The 19,301-nt window shown below is 52.1% G+C and overlaps 1 protein-coding gene across 3 annotated transcripts in view; it reads right to left on the bottom strand.

Moving 5' to 3' along the window:
• Positions 1–2,540: 2,540 nt before the first annotated feature.
• Positions 2,541–19,301, bottom strand: part of NHSL3 (NHS like 3) — a 60,353-nt gene continuing 43,592 nt past the window's right edge. For all 3 annotated transcript variants that reach the window (XM_083511566.1, XM_083511567.1, XM_083511568.1), the window contains exons 2-7: positions 14,345–14,500; positions 12,830–12,885; positions 10,684–10,804; positions 10,268–10,384; positions 6,081–9,230; positions 2,541–5,413 (exon numbers count right to left, since the gene is read on the bottom strand). In XM_083511566.1, the coding sequence (XP_083367692.1) occupies positions 5,391–5,413; positions 6,081–9,230; positions 10,268–10,384; positions 10,684–10,804; positions 12,830–12,885; positions 14,345–14,500 (3,623 nt within the window). In that variant the 3' untranslated portion in view covers positions 2,541–5,390. The remainder of the gene's footprint in view (positions 5,414–6,080; positions 9,231–10,267; positions 10,385–10,683; positions 10,805–12,829; positions 12,886–14,344; positions 14,501–19,301) is intronic.

Below are 19,301 nucleotides of genomic sequence, written 5' to 3'. Positions count from 1 at the left end.
GTTCCTGGTGCTTTTCTGTGGTAGCAGGTGCATTCAGCCCAAGATGACTTGCTTTCTAACATGCTTGGTAACCGATCAAATAGTTCATTTTTCACAGGGAAATGGCACAAGGTGATAAATACCCCATGTAGTTGTAGTTAAACTGGTTGTTTAACTAGCAGAGGGATGGGCATGTTTTATAGCTAAGGGTTATGTAGTACTTTAAGTCGGACTCCCCCATCCTGGTGCCTCTAGACGTTTTGGACAATTTTGATTGGGCTGATGGGTTTTGTAGGTTAGAATATCTGCAGGTTACCAGGTTGGCAAAGGCAGATAGCGTGTGTGTGAGAGAGACATGAGGAGCTGGAGTAGCTGCCATAAAAAGCAAACCAGGAACACTTTTTTCCTGGTAGAAGTGTCCAAACTCGAGGCCATCTGTCTCTACCTTTTACCATGAATCTATCTGCACAAGGAGAACATTTTGTGCATGTAGGTTATAGAAGCTTATGTAGGGATATCGCGGAGTGGGGAGTGGGGTCCGGAGGGAGCTCACTTCCCCACCAGCAGGCAGCCACAATCTGCCTGCATGCGTGACCTTGGGGTGCAGGGAAACCCCCCCCCCAGACAAGCCACAGCTGTCTGGTACATCGTTCCACCCATGTCTGACCTTTTGCGGTCTCAGAGTCAGCGGTGTCCTGTCTGTAAGTTTTTCCCTGAGACCTTTTGTCTCCTACGTCATACACTGTGCAAGGGGAAAATGACGCTGTGGAACAGGTGCCAAAATAGCTCTGTACCACCCCACGATTTCGGGATGGAAGATGTGTAAAGGTCACAGCCCAAAAATGTATTTGCCTAGCTTGCATGTTTGTCTCAATAAAAGGAGGCTCCACAGGAATGGTGGTAGCTCGCTCGCTCGCTCCAGCCCACCTGTGCACAGCTCACATTATGATCAACACCTGTCTTGGAGGATGGATGGCGGCTAATGGATTGAAGTTGAATCCTGATAAGACAGAAGTACTGTTTTTGGGGGACAGGGGGCGGGCTGGTGTGGAGGACTCCCTGGTCCTGAATGGGGTAACTGTGCCCCTGAAGGACCAGGTGCGTAGCCTGGGAGTCATTTTGGACTCACAGCTGTCCATGGAGGCACAGGTCAATTCTGTATCCAGGGCAGCTGTCTACCAACTCCACCTGGTACGCAGGCTGAGACCCTACCTGCCCGCTGACTGTCTGGCCAGAGTGGTGCATGCTCTAGTTATCTCCCGCTTGGACTACTGCAATGCGCTCTACGTGGGGCTACCTTTGAAGGTGACTCGGAAACTACAACTAATCCAGAATGCGGCAGCTAGACTGGTGACTGGGGGCGGCCGCCGAGACCACATAACACCGGTCTTGAAAGACCTACATTGGCTCCCAGTACGTTTCCGAGCACAATTCAAAGTGTTGGTGTTGACCTTTAAAGCCCTAAACGGCTTCGGCCCAGTATACCTGAAGGAGCGTCTTCACCCCCATCGTTCTGCCCGGACACTGAGGTCCAGCGCCGAGGGCCTTCTGGCGGTTCCCTCATTGCGAGAAGCGAAGCTACAGGGAACCAGGCAGAGGGCCTTTTCGGTGGTGGCGCCCGCCCTGTGGAATGCCCTCCCATCGGATGTCAAGGTGATGGACAACTACCTGACATTCAGAAAACATCTTAAGGCGGCCCTATTCAGGGAAGCTTTTAATGTATGATATTTTAGTGTTTTTTGGTTTCTGTGGAAGCCGCCCAGAGTGGCTGGGGAAACCCAGCCAGATGGGCGGGGTACAAATAATAAATTATTATTATTATTATTATTATTATTATTATTATTGGGCCTTCACTTCAGCTTATTCCATAAGGAATATTTACTGTGGTAGCACTCGGAGACTTTGCTTTTATTGTGAGTGAGCCTGTACATGCTTAATGAGAGGGATTTGAGCAAACCTCCGTTTGCTGTAACCGGCACACTTGCATTTTATATGCTTACGGAGGTTTGTTCTGGACTACAACCACCATTAGCTCCAGCCGGCATGATGTGCATTCATGCACTCAGCTGCAAACTCTGTTCACTTGGGGGGGGGGTAACATTGCTTGGACTGGAATAGGCTGCAAAGCCGCCTACCCATCCCCACCAGATGGAAGACAGAGAAACTTCTGCTTGATCAGGCAGGATGGCCAGCAAGTGGGTTGATCACTTGTGGATGGTTGCACACACTTACTGCATCCCCTCTGCTGCAGGGTGTGATTATTAAGACTAAGGTTACCAGACATTCCCCTTTCCTGGGGACAGTCCCTGGATTTACAAATCAGTCCCCTGACAAAATCCATCTATTTAGCAGGAAGTTGAAAAGTGTCCCCAGATTAATTGGGGGGGGGGGGGGAATCTGGTAACCTTAGGTTAGACCTCACTTGCCCTGGCTGCTCTTGGGATTCCTCCATTGCACACCAGCACCTTCTGCACAGACACACTCCAGACTCTTCCCTCTTTTTTGTTGGTAATAAAATCTCATCCTCCCACAACAAATATATTCACACCACAGCGAAAAGGTAAGAGAGACAGCAAGCAAGCAAGCAAGCTTTAATTTATCTTTACAAAGACAGTCTTTAAAAATGTATTTCACCATCTTTCCCCCCTCTCATCCCTTTCTCAAAGGTAGCTCCCTCCCCCACTCCTGTTTTACAATCATGAGGGATAAAATCCAAAGCAAATGACCCAAGATTTTCTTCTTCAAAATTCTATATAAATCAGCTGTCTAATGTTCCTAAAGAATAGAAAACAAAGGCATTGAGGGTGGGGGACAAATTCAGGTGCTTGGTGTCATTTCTAAATGCTGTGCCCAGCCCCACTGGGGCACCCCCACCCCCACCAAACTCATCTTCTGATTTGTCTGTTCTCCTGCCTTCAAAGTGCTGTGTTGGCTCTTGGCAGAACAATCTGGGAGGAGGCTGCAGCCTTGGGGTAAGAGTAACTTGAGGTTCAGAGGGAAATTACGATATTCCCACCCCACCCCACCCCCCGCTTGAAGGGTGAGAAGGAAAGCCTCTTAGCTAGGCGTGAGCTCCTGACAGCTGATGTAGCCTGGAGAAGGTGTTCAGGGGAGGGGGGGGTCTCCAGCAGAGGAAAAGAGCGCTTCCTGGGAGAGGCTCACTGCTGGGGTTTGTAACATCAGGCACACACGGTCGTAAGTACAGCACCAGGAAAAGGAGGCAGGTTGGTGGAGGCGGGGGGGGGGGTTCGGTATGGTGGCAACACACAGCTGAGTCTCCCACCTTGCCACCTAATAATGGCCCTAGGCTGGGGGGGGGGGAGGCAAAATGAATGAACAGCCACAAGTTTGGGGTACCTAAAAACCATCACCTGCCATCACATTTCGGAGCAGGGCTTTTCAAACGCAGGCAACTACTTCAGACCATGTTGCCTGGTCAGCTCAGTGCTCTATTCCAGCCCTTTCCTAACTTACATTCTGGGTGTTTTGGATCACAATTCCCAGCAGCAGAAGCAGCTGCTCTGGCAGGGGCTGGTGGGAGTTGCCATTCCTGAAGATCTGGAAGGCAGCAACTTGGCAAAGATGGCTCGGTCTACCCTGGCCGGCAGCAACCGCCCAACGCCCTTTTGTCATCAAAGATTATGTGCACACAGAGCACTTAGTCAGCCTACAAACCCTTTGAATGAATTCTTGTGTTCCTCAGAGGTTTAGTAGTGACCCTGGGATGCCCAACCCTTCTTGGTAGCTTCATGTAGCAACTGGGAGTAGAGGGGTTCTGCCCTGCCCCTGGCACCGCTTGCAGAGTTTGCACCTTTCCGTGGCCAACATCAGGGCAACACGCCACTGACGACGAGAGGTGGGCAACCATATCCACTTCAACACACTATTTGCCTGTAGCAGCAGGTGTGCCCTGGGTGAAGCTGGACTCTGCAAGCCAGCGGGCTTCTCACAAGGGATGCACACGAACCCCTGACCCAGGTTGGCTCTCAAAGCTGCCTTAATACTTACCTGATGACCTCCTGCTATCCCTTCCCCTCCAGGAAGTTTCAAATTCACCAAAGAAAATGATACTGCCAAAGCCAGAATCACACCACATCCACCATGCTGAATGGGAAGGAGGAGAAGAGCTTTGCTTGCCGAATGGAAGAGCCTTTGCCCACCCTACCCCACCCCGAATCACCCATTCAATCCCCTTGCTCCAAGGTAGGATGCTCTAGGCCTGGAATGTTTTGCTGCAAAATGCCCCGGACCTTTAGCGTTTTGGCAGTGAAGAGCTAAGCTCCAAGGGGCTCTGGCTGCCCCTCCCGCCAAGTCTCCCCCCACTCCAGCTGTTTGCTAAAGGCACCAACCAGCTAGACCAGCACACACCTCTTGCACATGCCCTGCTATGTCTTGTGAGCCTCTCAAAGGGTTTCTCGTACCTGGACCCTCAAGGAGACGACCCACCCTTGGGGGACAGTTCTAGGCACAAAGAAGGTAACATAAGTGGCGTCTGAAAAAGGAGAGAGAGTAGAACAATTATGTGTCCCTATTTGTGCTATGGTGGAATTATACTAGGTCCCCTCCTAGCTGTCTCCCACGGGAAGGGTGCAGCTCACCCTCCACCCAGAATCAGCTGTTGACCAGTTTGCACCAAGGAACCCTACCTGGGCTAGCCAGGTGCATCACCACATGGGCCCACCACTAGAACAGCAAGGCTAACTTGCAGGGTCCCTTCAGTGCAAGCTCTTCACAGGAGCACACAGGAGAGAAGCAGAAAGGATCTGGGCCCCAGCAGCATTTGGGAAGCCTAAGCAGCTCTCCATAAGCAGCCATCCTTGCAGTCTCCAGCCTCGATTTGAGAAAGTGCTTGTTTTGTACAATTCCAGGGGTGCAAAAGCAGGCGATGCTCCCAACCCCACCACAAAGAGAAAAGAAGGGAGGGGGCTCTTCTGGGGGACGGACACACACACACTCACACACACACAGCCCAGGTTGGTTCGACTCTGCCAGCTTCTCCTTGGGATGGGGCAGGGGGAGCAGGAAGCGCAAACCGTCCTCATTGTCCATTGTTCTTAAAAGCCATTTTCCTTATGCACCAAAAAAAACAACCACCCCACAATGGGAAAAGTAAAACCCCAGCTGAGAAAAGCTGCCCCATTGAGGGAGGAGGCGGCAGCAAGGAAAGGTGTTGTGCTACTTTTGTCTCTGTATGTAAAATAAAGCCGTATTACTGAAGAAAAAGTGAAACCGACACAATTTTTGCATAAATATCAAGGCCATCAGAGGCTAAGGCTGTTTTGTCTTCCTTTTCGTCGCATCCAGGACCTCCTCTGGCCTGCTCAGGTCCCTGAGATTTTTTTTCCTTTCTGTGTATGTTAATTATTTTCAATTCCTGTATTTCAGGGGCAACCATGCTGCAGGGTCTCCCTTCAGGCCATCTCCTCCTGTAAATCTGCAAGGAGAAAAGCAGAGGCAATGGGTTTCAGAGCTGGAATCCAGCGCCTTGTGACGGGACTGCACCTCCCCTCCCAAGCCTACAACTCTCCCTCAACCTCAGTTAATCAGCTGTGGAGAAAGGAAGCAAGAGAGCTATGTAGAATCCACACCAGAGACAAAAACTTAAAAGCTCTCTGCCTTGTTTGGGGGTGGGGGTAAATGCTACCAGGTGTGTCGTTTTACGTATATGCACCACCCCCAGAACATAACCCCTGTGCAAGATGAAATTGTACTATATTTTAAGAAGGATTACACTGTAACAAACAGCAGTAATGCTGCACTTACATCACTGGGCAACTGTAAAACAAAATACATAATTAGATTTTTAAAAAATTCTCCAGCATAGCATTCTTTTTCCTGTTACTAGGAGCCCCCAAGCAGGGCATGATGGCAACCCACCCCCTCCTGTTCTTGCCCAGGGAGAATCTGGAGACATAGTCAACATGACTGGCAGAAAAAGGGCAAGAAATCAGGGCCTGCATTGGTCAAACGGTGTGAGTATAAAGCACCGTGGTCAGTCAATAACAGTTGCCCAACAACCCCCAGGACAGACCTTCCAATATCAAGTGTGTTGCCACAGCTGAATCGGGACCACTCAATCCCCACCCTGCTCAGCCCCTTACCTTGTGCTGGGGGGCTCTGTAGTGGTGTTGCAGGCCCTGCTGGGGGGCTGTCACTGCTATCCCCAAGGAGAGCGGCCTGGTGACCAGACCCCTCACTCTTAGTCCTGTCCCCAGCCACTGGCAGGGTGGAGCTCAACTCCTCAGCTCCTGCTGGCTTGGGGCTCCGGGGAGACGGCAGCTGGCCTGGCCCTAGCGAGGGCTTCCTGGCTATGGGTGGAGGGATCTTCCGGGCCTGGGGCTTTCCTGAGCCCTGCTGGGGGAGCCCCAGGGCTGCCGTGGACCGCTGACCAGAGACATTCATCAGTTCCGCAACCAGGTTCTTTTTCAGGTTGGCCTGGGCCTCTGGGGAGGCCGAGGTGTCGATGACCAGCTTCTTGGGGCTCTTGGCGAAGATGAAGCTGGCCGTCGAAGCCGGGGACTTGTGGTGGGGGGACACTTGGTCCTCTTTCGCCTCGCCGGCGGGAGCAGCTGCTGCGGTGGGGAAAGCCGGCAGCGTCAGCCGGTGGCCAGCCTTCTTCTCAGCCCCTCTGAGGCCTGGCGCGTCTCTGGAAGACAGTGTGGAGGCCTTCAGGCGCACGGCATCGTGCAGGGGGTTTGAAGATGGACCGCTGCTGTCCTTCGGGGCCCTCAAGGAGAGCGACTTGCGGACAGGCTTCTGTGGGGCAGGCTGCCCCAACTTCCCGCTGACCCCAGTGCTCGGCCCGTTCTGCTCCGCCACGGGGTTGGCTGCCGCTGGGCTCGCAGAAGGGGCGTGGGTGTCCATGTGGACCGAGCGCAGGCGGACCATCTGCAGCAGGGAAGGGGTCACAATGGGGAGGCTGGCGTCCTCCTTTGGCGTGGAGTTGCTCTTGCTGCGAGATGCCGGCTCTTTCTTGAGGTCGGGGTGGGCGCTGGCGGCAGGCTTCTTAAGGCTGGGCTGGGCTTGGAGGCTGGAGGTTGTTGCCGCCGGGCCAGTGGGCTTCCAGTGGAGGGAAGTTTCTCCTGCCGCAGGGAACTTAGGAGGTGGCGGCGGCTCTGCTTGAGGAGCTGGCAGTGGTGCGGCGTCCGGCGCCCCCTGCTGCTGGATCTTGGAGGACACTCTTGTGGAGAAGGAGGGCGAAGAGGCCAGCACTTGGCCCTCCTCCGCAAGGGCTGCTCTTTGGTTGGCCGGCTGCTCCTTCTCTGCAGGAGCTGCCACAGTGACTTGAAGGGAGGGTGTCCCCACAGCCTGCAGCTGGGGCTCTGGCAGGGGTGGCACAAAGTAGGCCTCGTCCGGGGGAGGAAAGTCAGCCATGGAGAGGTCATGGGCGTCGGGCACTGGTGGGGGTGGAGGGGGCCACAAAGGATCCGCGGGAGCGTCCGGCACGGTCTCAGAAGGTGTAGGGGCAGCTGGGGCCTCCGGAATGGCACTGGCCTTCTTCGCTGGGGGTGGTGGCGGGTGGTAGGCCGGAGGGGGAGACGGAGGAGGCGACCTGCGACTAGCTTTCGTAAGGACAGCGGGCTGTTGGTGAGGTTGGCCCGTGGGGGCCGGGGCATTGGCAGGTTTGGGTTCCGCCAGTTGGCCCTGGGTGGGTGGAGGGGAGAAAGGAGCTGGCACCTTGGGGTGAGGAGGGATAAGGAACCTGTCCATTTTATTCAGAGCGGGGGCAGCGTTGGCAGAGGGTCCTGCTGAATGCGGGGCCGTCCCCTCCACAGTGGCTGGATCCGAGGCAGAGGAGGACAAGGATGTCAGGGAGGAGGAGACGGAGGGCCCCGGGGATTGCAAGGAGCAGACCCGCTCCGGCTTCTTTGGTTGGGGCCTCTTCTTCCCGGAGGGCGAGGCGTGGGCCACAAGGCCCTTGGTGTGGAGGGTGGGCGTGCCGCTCTGACTCGAGTACCCGCTGGAGGGCGACATCGTGCGGCCATAGTGGTCGGGGGAGCTGTGCTTCGAGGGGACCTCCGACGTCTCATCCACTTGCCCCTCCTCTCGGATGGTCGGGCTCCGGTGAGAGACGTTGGGAGAGCAGGCCAGGCTGTCAGAACGGAGGCTGCTGGTCTCGCTCTGCGAGGAGGGGGAGAACACTTCGTCGTCCCCGGTTAGGCTGGGGCTCCCTAGCCGCCCCACAGCCCACGCCTCGCTGCCTTCCCGTGGGGGCCTGCGCTCTGGCATGGGGGGCAGGCCCATTGCTCTGGGTGCCCCCTCGGCCTCCAGCTGCTGAGCCTTCTTGTGCAGGGAGTACGTCCTGCGCGGGGGTGCGGGGGCTCTCTTCATCTTCCTGAGGGAGACGCTGCGGGTGGAGGAACGGTCGCTCCGCACGCTCATGCTGTCTGAGCCCTCTGCCGCACTGCCGGTGCTGTAGGCAGGGGAGGCCCGCCCGCTGCTTCCGGGGGGCCGCACCCCAAGGAGGTGGGGGGAGGCAGGGGCGGCCTTGCCACCGTGGCAGTTTGAGCTGGTGCCGCTCATGGAGCTGAAGGTACTGAGCTGGTCCAAGTCGGGCCTAGCCGCCCCCTGTACCTGTCCATCGGGCCTGGCCTCGCCTTTCCTGCTGTCGGTTCCCCCGTGTGAGGAGATGGTGGAGGTGTTCGAAACGATGGTTTCTGTGGACTGGGAATGGCTCCAGTTGTCACTGGAGGAGGAGTGCTCGCGGCTGCGGGGGCCAGAAGGGAAGCGTCCCACCGAGCGCACGGAGGCCGGGCTGGCAGTTGAGAGGCTGCAGCGGCTCAGCGTGCGCACCTTGTTACGCGAGAGGGCGATGACGTCCACCATGGGAGGCATGACGGCGTTGGGGATGATCTTCGACAGGTAGGTGCCCTGCGGAGAGATGGACATGACGGGGCCCAGCAGCTCGGGGGAGCCTGGCTGGGTGGTCATCCAGGGCACAGCCAGAGACTTGGGCCTGGCCAAGGGGGACAGCTTCGCCGCCGTCTTGCGCCCCAGGAGTGAGTCGTCGTAGTAGACGCAGTTGATGTGGCGCTGGAGGGAGGTGTCGGCCTCCAGGGCCTCCAGGGCCTGCAGGGAGACGCGGGCACCGCCCTTGGGGATGACGGTGGGCCGTAGTTTCCCATCAACGGTGGGGATGTGGATGGCATTGCCGTGGACCTCACCACCATTCGAGAGGGCCGGAGAGGTCGCATCAGGTCGGACAGCAATGCTGCCCGGGCGTTTCTTCGCCTCATATCCGTTGCTCAGGCCTGAAGCAGATAATACAAAGGAAATAAGGAATGAGGGGCCAGTGGGAAAAAACTATATAGCGCAAGCAGAAGAAATGAACTTCAGTGCTCTCAAGTCCCATAAATGCTTCTCAGTCACCTTATTGGGTAACTGATAAGATGGAGAAGGAAGTCCCAGCGGTTGGACACCAAAACTGCATGCTGAAGCTCCTGGGTCCCACCAGCCAGGAGAAGAGAATGGGAGGAAAAGGAAGGGTCTGTCCTGGTGCTGGAAGGGTCCCAGCACCAAGTGAGCAATCAGCTCAGTGGATGACCAGGAACATGACAACTCCCTCTCAACTTCCAGTCTCCACCTTGCAAAATATAGCATGGTGGCATCTTATGCGCAGTTAACGTGTGTCATTTAAACCTTGCACAGTTGAAGGCAGGCCGGTTCAAAATGCACATGTTAAATGCATGCAATGCAGAGAGCTTAAAAGCTCTATTGTGCCTCATTTTCACAGCGCAGGAAGGGCTTTTAAGCTCTTAGCCTTGCTTGGAAGTCAAGGCCTGCTCAGCGCACAGGCTCTGGAAGGGATGCTGACACAGGAGCAGTTCCAAGTGTTTTGAGCATACACATTTTCAGAACCCTTGGAAGCAAACCCCCGCAGTTACTAACTCACATAGTTGTGCTGCTGAGGTTTAATATTTTAACTCATTTTGCATGTTAAGAGTACAAAGCATATGCTTTGCATATATTTAACCAGACATCTGTGTTTCTCATTAGACTTCTGCCCCAAAACAGCATCCAGCTTCCTAAGCCTCTCCCTGCTCCCACATCTCATCCCACCTCAAGTGTGCACAAATCACTTTTCCAAACCCAGCCAAGCCTAACAATCCACAAGTTTGGCCAAAGCAGTTTCCCAGCTTACACCGCCAGACTCAAGTGTGCACTTAAGTCCATGCATGCTTATCCAGTTTCCATCAGTTACCCGGATTGCGGTTTTTCCACTTTTCAAATTCAGATTTTGCAGAGAAACTGTTTTTACATTTTAAGTTGCCAAGCTGACTGGGCTTACCCAGCTCTTTCTGCACATGTTGGGGGAGACCCAGAACAGTAGTCCTCCGCTCTTTCTTCCTCTTCTCGCCCTTTGCTGAGGATTTAGGGAACGAATCATGTGGCCGAAAGGTGGAGCCTAAAATGGAGGGGGAGAATGAATTAAAGGAAGGAATAGAGACCTTATATCCAACCTTGCATGCTCTGTCAAATGGCTCACGTCTGCCAATGTGGAGGAACCTTAATGTGCAAAGTTTCTCATCTCTGCTTATTCCCAACACAGGCATATTTCACAGCTCAACTTTGCATTTGACCCTTCCTTCAAGCAGACCCTCTGAATTTTTGCGAGGGGTTGTGGTGGTCTCTGGAAAAAACAGCTGCAGTTTCCCTCCCTGCACCAAGCCCAGCTCCTGAACCCAAGGCTTCTGGCAGTAGTACCTTTCCTCTGGATCATCTCTGAGCGCACCGAGAGGGCATCCTCGGAGGTGCTTTCCGTGGCACATGATGGGGTCTGACTCCGGACCGAGAGGTCGTCACCCTCTGTGGATGAGCGGGAAGACTGCATGCCGAGAGGGAAGGAAATGAAGGCAAGAGGGTAAATTTCCCACCAAGTCCTGTTCACCCATAGAAGGTAAGGTTCCCATTTCCCAGGGACAGTCCCTGGATTTACAAATCAGTCCCCATACAAAATCCATTGAAATTGAAAAGTGTCCCCAGATTCATTGTAAAAAATCTGGTAACCTTAATAGAAGGTTCCCCCTTGGAGCCCAGAGATGGGTCTCACAGGCATGGACATCCAACCTATCCAGGATCCTTCCATGGGCAAGGAAGAGGCAGACCCCAGGAGTCTGCCTGCTGTGCCCCCCTCTTGCCTCCATAAAAAAACAGAAGCATTAATTGCTCAGTCAGTAAAGCATGAGCCTCTTCTAATCTCAGTGCTGTGGATTCAAGCCCCACATTGGGCAAAAGATTCCTGCATTGCATGGAGTTGGACCAGATGACCCTTGATGGTCCCTTACAACTCTACAGTTCTCTGATTCTATGAAATGAGCGAGGGAGCAAGTTGCAGACAGGACCATCCTTCCTGTCCGCCAGGTGGCGCTGCTTGACAGAAGCCAAGCCATTGGGCCGGCCTTGGCATTGCTTTCAAGGGCACAAACTCCTTTCTGATTAAAGGACCATGAAATCAGTGTAAAAGGGCACATCAGAAGTTGCCTTGGTTTTGCACATTTGTAAAAACAGTCGGTGAAGCTCCAACAGCAGGCATGCTCTCCGACAATGACAAGGCCTGGGTGCTTGTTTCCCACTTAGCCAGTATTCCTCAGCTATATGATCAGGACATCGCAAGCCCTGCCATTCCATGTAAACAAAGGATGTGGCACGGGGTGCAGCATGAAGCTAAGAGTCTCAAGTGCCCTTTTTAAATTTTCTAGGCCTTGTGGCTGTGTGGAAATGCTTGACAGTGCTCTGGAAAGCCTGCTGAAATCTCAAAAGCCAGAGGAATGGGGGCTTTACATACTTCATGCAGATTGCAGAATTCGGTTTCTTGGTTGGTTGGTTGGTTTTACTGTCAGGTTACAGAATTTCAATTTAGCACCAGCTGTCCGCTTGAACACTCAAGTGGCCAGAACATGCAGGAGATTGTTTGCTGCTTCAAATTCCTTTGCACAACCAAATATATTTTTGAGAAGAAAAAGGGATATTCCAATATGGTTTGCCAATCAGCCAGAACATTGTTTCTTTTTTAAAAAAGAAAAAGATTTAAAGCTTTTGCTGATTAATAATCACAGATTTGGTACTGCTTTGTGCAACACACAGAGAGGTGTTTCTCACCTATTCTGCATAACCTAGAACACGAGGAACAAAGAGGTCAGAAGAGTCTTCTCTGCTGAAGTCTGGCTTCCTCTTTCTAACCTGTCTAGTTTTATTCCCTGAACTCGAAAAGGGCTACATGAGCAAGAAGCAAAGACCCCTTCAGGAAGGGTCATCTGCGAGGAAAGCAGAGCTGAAGGCAGGATTTGCTGGAATCAGCAGCCAGGAGGAGGGAAGTGCAGCTGCAGGGAAGTGCTGGGGACAAAGTCCACCAGGTTGCAGCCAAGATAAACAGAAGAGAAGAGGCCAGCTTTCACCCCACCCGAGTTCGGTGCTGGTGGAGGCTCCGCATTTGCTGGCTCCTTCCACAAGAAGACCTTCCCGAGCGATCCCAGGTCCCACTGCAGGGTCCATCAGCTGCCAGACTCCCTCATCCACCTCTGGGCAATTTCAAGAAGGCACAAGATCAGCTCTTGATCTCATATTGTGCAAAATCAGGATCATTTTATAAAGAGGATGCCGCGGCTGGAGGAACACAGCACAAATGCTTTTCTGTTTGCAGCGGAGGGAAGATGGGTATGGGAAAACAACCCCAAGGCTTCCCGGGTATCTTATCCTCAGGGTGGCAGGTGTGGTGGTGAAGACGCTGCAAGTTAGCACAACACAGGCCAATGGAAAATATGCAACGGCACTGCAAGGGTGTGACGTGCACATGGGGGTTGTGGAGGAAAGAGGGCAACGCAAGCTGCTGCCTGACATGCAACCGGCTTACCTGGATGCTGCTGGTGTCGCTGTGGTCCCAGACCCTCTTGCTCTGCTTGTGTTTCTCTGAAAGGCAACAGCAGAAAAAACATCGTCTGCCAGCCCGGGGAGGGCTGGAGGCCACTAAGCGCTGATCCAGAGTGCCGGGAGCGGGGAGCAGAGAAGAGAACGCAGGAAGGAATAGTCTCCCACCTGCTTGCCTCTCCTGCTGTCCTGGGAGGGAAGGGGCTTCTCAAGAACCCTCCTGGAGATCCTGCTCATGACCCAGCCCAGCCTCAGAGGAAGAGAGCAGGCAGCCGCTCTCCCTGGCAGGCAGGCCACTGGCCTCACAGGCACTGGACTCTGCTCTGAGACGGCAACCTGCCCATCCGGCACTGCGCAGCTGCAACCGCCTTTCCATGCTTGGCAGGTGCTGTTTGAACTCCAGCGTGGGCAGAACCACAATCAGGGGCAGAGGGAAGAACCCCACCCAGTAGTATAAGGAGGCAGATGGGACTCCTCACAGCCACAGTTCTAAACATGATGTACCATGCCTGGAGCAGAGGGACCTCTTCCCATTGGCTCAGGTGTGCTCATGGAGGGTGCAGTTCTTTAGCAGTTACGGAAATCAGAAATGTACTTTGCATGTACACAGAGGTGGTTGCTTTTTTGGTGGCAAATTCCAGGCCTAAACCCAGACCCTATAAATCAGCTCAGGGCACAAAGCTTGATTCAGATTCAGCTGGGACAGGATGCTGATCCATTTTGAGAAGCCCACACAAAGCTATTCTGCACCACTCAAACTTTCAAGTTACACATTAGACCAAATGGTTGCTAGTTTGTATTTAATTAAAAAGGGGGGGAGGTATCTGTGTTAAGAGATTTCTTATATTTTCCCCTTGTATTCCACCCCACAAAACAAACACACACACTGCCTGTGGTAGAGTTCTGTGCATGGTCAATATTGAGGGATGATGGGATTTGTAGTCTAGCAACACCTAGTGGCCACCACATCGGTGACCCTGCCCTACAGTTTGCATGCTGCATTTTGAGCCAGGCACAATTTTAACTGTCTCTGCAGTTTTTCTCCTATCAGGCCAACACAGCTACTTGTTTCTGACCGAACTAAGCTGTGGTTTCGCAAGAGCCCAGTCCCAGGCTGTTCTGAACAGGAGTACCATTTACCGTGAGGGAGGGCTGATGCTATAGTTTAGCATCCCAAGTGACAACAGAGAGCAAAGAAACAACTGCTCCCCACCCAGAGGACCCTGGGCCAGGGAGGTTTTGTGCCAAGAGTATTATGAAAGGAAAACAGAGCAAATGGCTCAATCAGTAGAGCATGAGACTCTTAATCTCATGGCTCTGAGCCTCACGTTGGGCCAATGATTTCTGCACTGCAAGAGGTTGAATAAGACGACCCTTGTGGTCCCTTCCAACTCTATGATTCTGTGAGAGCTCAGAGGGCTCAGAGACAAAATGGCCTAAGTGTCCATCCTAACACATCCGTCCCCATTCACTCCCTCCTGCCAACCCCGCAACCCAGTACCTTGGTTCTGCAATGACTTGAGCCCAGCCTGGGCCTGGATATGTAGCTCCTCAAGGTGTGGAGGTCGGTTGCTGGGGAAGAAAACATTGTCAGGCCGCTCGTCCCTTGCCTTGTACTGGACACTCAGACGCTTCTCATTTTCAGCCTTGGCAGCCCCTGGATAGAGAAAGGGGAGAATCCTGGAATCCCTGATGTAACAAGAACAATGGGTGGATTTCTGTTCCACCAAGATCTGCCACCACAACACAATTCAAAAAGGAGGTGTAAACTCATCAGGCTGGGCTACTTGCCCACATAGTCCTGCATGGCTCGCTCTAAGTGGCAATGGTTCTCCATGGCATCAGGCAGAGTCTTGCCCATCAACTGCGAGCTGAGTCTCTTAGCCAGCGGTGCCAGGAAGTCAAACCTTCTGGGACCTTCTGCATGCAAGGCAGGTGTGCTACCATTGAGATCTGGTTCCACTAACGGAAACCTTCCCAGGCTAGAAACTAAATCCAGGCACCCTAAGTGCCAAATCCTGAGCACCAGGAAGAAAGGCTTTCAACCGATTACAAACACACACACACCGCACACTTCATCACTGCTGGTGGAGCACCCTGTCCATAAGGCAGGGGCAAGTCTTAGACTCAGTTGCCCCGCAGTAAAATGTGGATAGCCATGATCCCACAAAGGCAAGGAATGGTGCTGCTAACCCAGAGACATGGGAATGTGGACATCTAATCTTTTTATCAATACATAATCATTGTCACAATGATTACACTGTCACAACACCACAGTTATGTCATAACACCAAAGTTATAAACAGCTAATTACTATCAGCTGTCACAACTTCTACAATTATGGTTGAGACCATTGTCATCACTACCAAGGCAGTATTAGCCACTGTTCATCTAACTCTTTTGTATTTTAATGCCTGAGCTATGCATAATTAGTGACATGTATTTTAACCAAGCACATGCAAGCCAGAGGCTGGGGAGTTTTGCAAAAACATCAGGAGTGGTACCTGTGCTGATTGTGCCCCCCCCCCGCCTCGTCCCAGCCATTGCATGGAACTCTTGCGAGGGTCAAGGGTTCAAGAACAGCCAGTGACCAGTCAAGCAGACACCAGCTTTGCAGAGCTTTGCTGTGCATTACTCAGAAGCAAGTCCAACAGATTTCAGAGAGGCTTACTCCCAAGTAAATGTGCACTCAGGATTGCAGCCATTGGCCTCTTGCTCTTGTCATGCATGATTTCACTGATCTATTGTGGATGTTTACGTTCCAATGATGAGCCACTTTGCCTAGTGGAGGAACAGGATAAACTGGAGGGATATTTTAAGCAATACAGTCATACCTCGGGTTGAAGTTGCTTCAGGTTGAGCATTTTCGGGTTGCGCTCTGCAGCGACTCGGAAGTAACGGAACACGTTACTTCTGGGTTTCGCCGCTCGTGCATGTGCAGATGCTCAAAATGACGTCACGCGTGTGCGCAGAAGCAGCGAGTCGCGACCCGCACAGACGTGGGTTGCGTTCACTTCAGGATGCGAATGGGGCTCTGGAACGGATCCTGTTCGCATCCAGAGGTACCACTGTAGCTCAATACTTTGCTGGGAGGAATAACTAGTGACTCCTGCATCTCTGCTGCAGGAGAGCCACCCCCTGCCCAGCGTAACCATGACAGTCCCTGGGATCTCTTTACAACCCTTCTCCACTGACAGAGGTGATCTGACACCAGCATTCACTGCCCTTGCTCTCAGCAGTGGGAGGCTGCAGGCTCTGCATGTCCAAAGCCTGAGCCTTTAAAGCCAGTGCTCTGAATAAGCGAAAGCACCCCAGGGCAGGATCACATGACTGATACCAGAAATATCTGTGCACCTTGCACACACACACACACACACACACACACACACACACAGCACCAGCGAGGCAGTCCAGCTTAAAGGGGCAGTGCTCAGCACATTTTGTCACACACCAAAACAACAGCAGCTACCTTCCAGAAGAAGGGGGGGTGAGTTCAGAGGGAGGGGAGGACAGAGAAGCAGATATCGGGTGTATTCCCGAACAAGCCTATTGAAGGAGGAACAGTTTGCTCCTGTGTGCCAGTCGCCATAGGAACACAGGATGCTGCCTTATTTGGAGTCAGCCCATTGGTCCATCAAACACAGGACCATCTACACTGATTCGCAGCAGCTCTTGGGAATTTCAGGGAGGGGTTCTTCCCCAGCCCTACCTGAAGATGCCAGGGATTGAAGCTGGGACCTGCATGGAAAATGTTTCCCAGGGGTTTGAGTAGGGGATTAAGCTGCTGGTGGTTCTCTCTGTTTTTTATTTCCTGGCCTGCCTCCTGAGAAAGGAGCTGCACGCAAGCATATAAACGGCCCCCTGCCCTTTCTACCAAGGCAAAGGTTACTCTCCCAAACCACCCAGATTGTTTCTTTAGTCCAATCAAGGCAAAAATCATGACTTTTAAGTCTGGACAACCACTGACTAGTCAGAACCCCACAACCTGGGATTCTTTTAGAAATAAAGTAACTATATTATTATTGGCCAGCTAAAAAGCAGGATGCCACAAAGGGAACAACTTTGTCTTTTTAGACTACAGTATGATGCCAAGAATATCAGCTGCTGATCTTTTACCAAAATAAAAGCAAGTATCTAGTTTTGATGGATGAGTATTCCCACGACTCTTTTATTGAACACACAACTCTGTTCCTGTACTGAGCACTTATTTACAGCCTAGGACACACTGGCCAAAAGTTGTGTGTGGAAGAGCCAAAAGCAGGCGATGGAATAGCTCGTTAAAAAGGCATATTTAGGAAGAGGTATGGTAGGGAGAACTGGCAGCAGGCACCATCATTTAGACAGGAGAGGCCGACTGGAAAGGAAGCTCTTTCCTTTCACAGGATGGTTGGTGAGAACAACACACTCCTTACTGGCAGTTTTGGGATTAAATGGAATATCCTACACCAGGACAGAATGAAGCCGTGCAAAAAGTCCTGCCTTTCCATTTACTGTACTATTAGAAAGACAGACAGTATGTTCCACTCTGGTCTTAACCTTTTGTATGAAAATGGTTTGAAAGACAGAAACACCATTACCTTGCCTGAGTCTTCAGAGTGGGGGGGGGGGGCGGCGGAATCTAGCTGCCAAGGGAAACTGTGCCAAGAGGAAAGCCCTTGTGCAAAACTCTTCACTGTCTCCAAACAATTATAGGAGGCTTTTGCATGCCTCTACCCTGGCAAGTCAAAACACACCCCGGGAACTCCCCAGGCATTTCTGCCCACCCACTCAGCTCTTAAGAGGTATTTAGATAGTTATATATAACCCAACTTGCTGGCTGATACTCTGGGAACGCCTAACTAGAGCCCAGCCATCACCTGGCTGATAGGAACTGTCATCCGAATATCTGGTGGGCAACGGCCACACAGCTTGCACAGGGGAGGTGTTGCAAAACATGGAGATATATGGAAAAGCGCGCAGCACCTCCAACAACATCCCCCAACTCAGTCTGCCACTCTAGTCTCTGTGCATCTAGGCCCATCACAAAGGGTGGTGGGTTTTAAACCAACACAATTTCCCTCTCTGGCTAATAGCAGCTCCAAGGGAGGCAGATTTAGACTGGGGGCCTCTGATTAGACCCCTCCTCCACAGTCCTGCTTCAAATCAGGGCCCCTCACAATTGCTTGTACAAACATATTATTTTCAGTGTGCCAAACATGGAACTCCAACACAGCATACAGCTTGGCATTTAAACAGAGGGCAACCAGGTAAGGGGCTTGTCCCAAGGGGAGATGAACCAGATTATGAGGTTGCCCTTTGGTGGAAGCGACTATTCCTCTCTTCCAACACCTGTTTGTACACTCACTACACCTTTTTTCACACTTAGGGCTGCCTGAAAAAGGTGCAGTTGGGAGTATCCTAGAAGAGCTATGTGTGGTGTTAGAGCACCTTGAAACCACCTTACAAATTGGACCACCTGTCTAAGTAACCCAGTCCTGTTTATTCCTGGTCCAGGTAGAGTGAAGCTGTGTTGCTATGTACTTAAAGAGACTGGAAGCACTTGCATAGGACATGCATGTGCTCATTGATACGTATAGATCTCCATTTGTTGTAGAATGAAAACCAAAGAATTTCCTATGCAAATCACCCCAAATAAATTCATTTGCACCTCATCCCAAGCCATCCAAATCAGGTCCAATTCAATTAATTTACCCAGTTAATTTCCCCACCAGATCTTGCTACAAATCTACTCAACAGTCCCAATCTATCGCTCCCTAGATAAATTTATTTGACTTTTTGAGGAACAACTATCCCACTGAGTAACCCAGATCATGCATACGCATTCAATTTCTCCCCAAGTTCATTACCCACAAAAACCACTTGGGCCATTCAGAAAAAGATTTGTGGCCCATCTCCCCACCCCTGCCGTAGCCCACACCCGGCAATATCCCAGAAGGGAAGTCCTTCCCAGCTCGCACCCCCAATATCCTTTCATATTTGGGATGCTGAAGACTGAACCTCTAAACATGGCAACAATTATGTGCCTCTCAAGCACTAAGCATCAATCAGAAACAAACACAAAGCTAGCAATTAGGCTACTTAACATTCCTCTGCGTCTTGATGATGAGAGGTTCAACCTTAGCGCAGAAAGTTCATTCCAAGCCCACAGGAAAGAGACTGCTTCATTGCTGGAGAGCCTGAAGTCATCAGGAGAGACAACAAGCAGAAAAGTGCCTGCTGGATATGAGCTACCAGGATCTGCCCCTTGGCTAAGGACTCAGTGGACTGGGCTATGGAATGGGAGCAGGGAACTCCACACACCAACCCCTAAAAGACTACCAACATCACAAGATTTCAACAGGAGCTAAGAAAAGCTTTGAGCACCTGTGGCCCTTCGGGAGTTGCTCCCACCATCCCTGCCCACTGGTCATGTCAGAGGATGGAGTCCAACAACACCTGGAGGGCCACAACTTCATCAT

This window comes from Podarcis liolepis, assembly GCF_965112155.1.
Source record: "Podarcis liolepis genome assembly, chromosome: 7".
Lineage (NCBI taxonomy): Eukaryota > Metazoa > Chordata > Lepidosauria > Squamata > Lacertidae > Podarcis > Podarcis liolepis.
The sequence above is the reverse complement of the archived record's forward strand: the minus strand, read 5'-3'. Positions and strand labels throughout refer to the sequence as shown.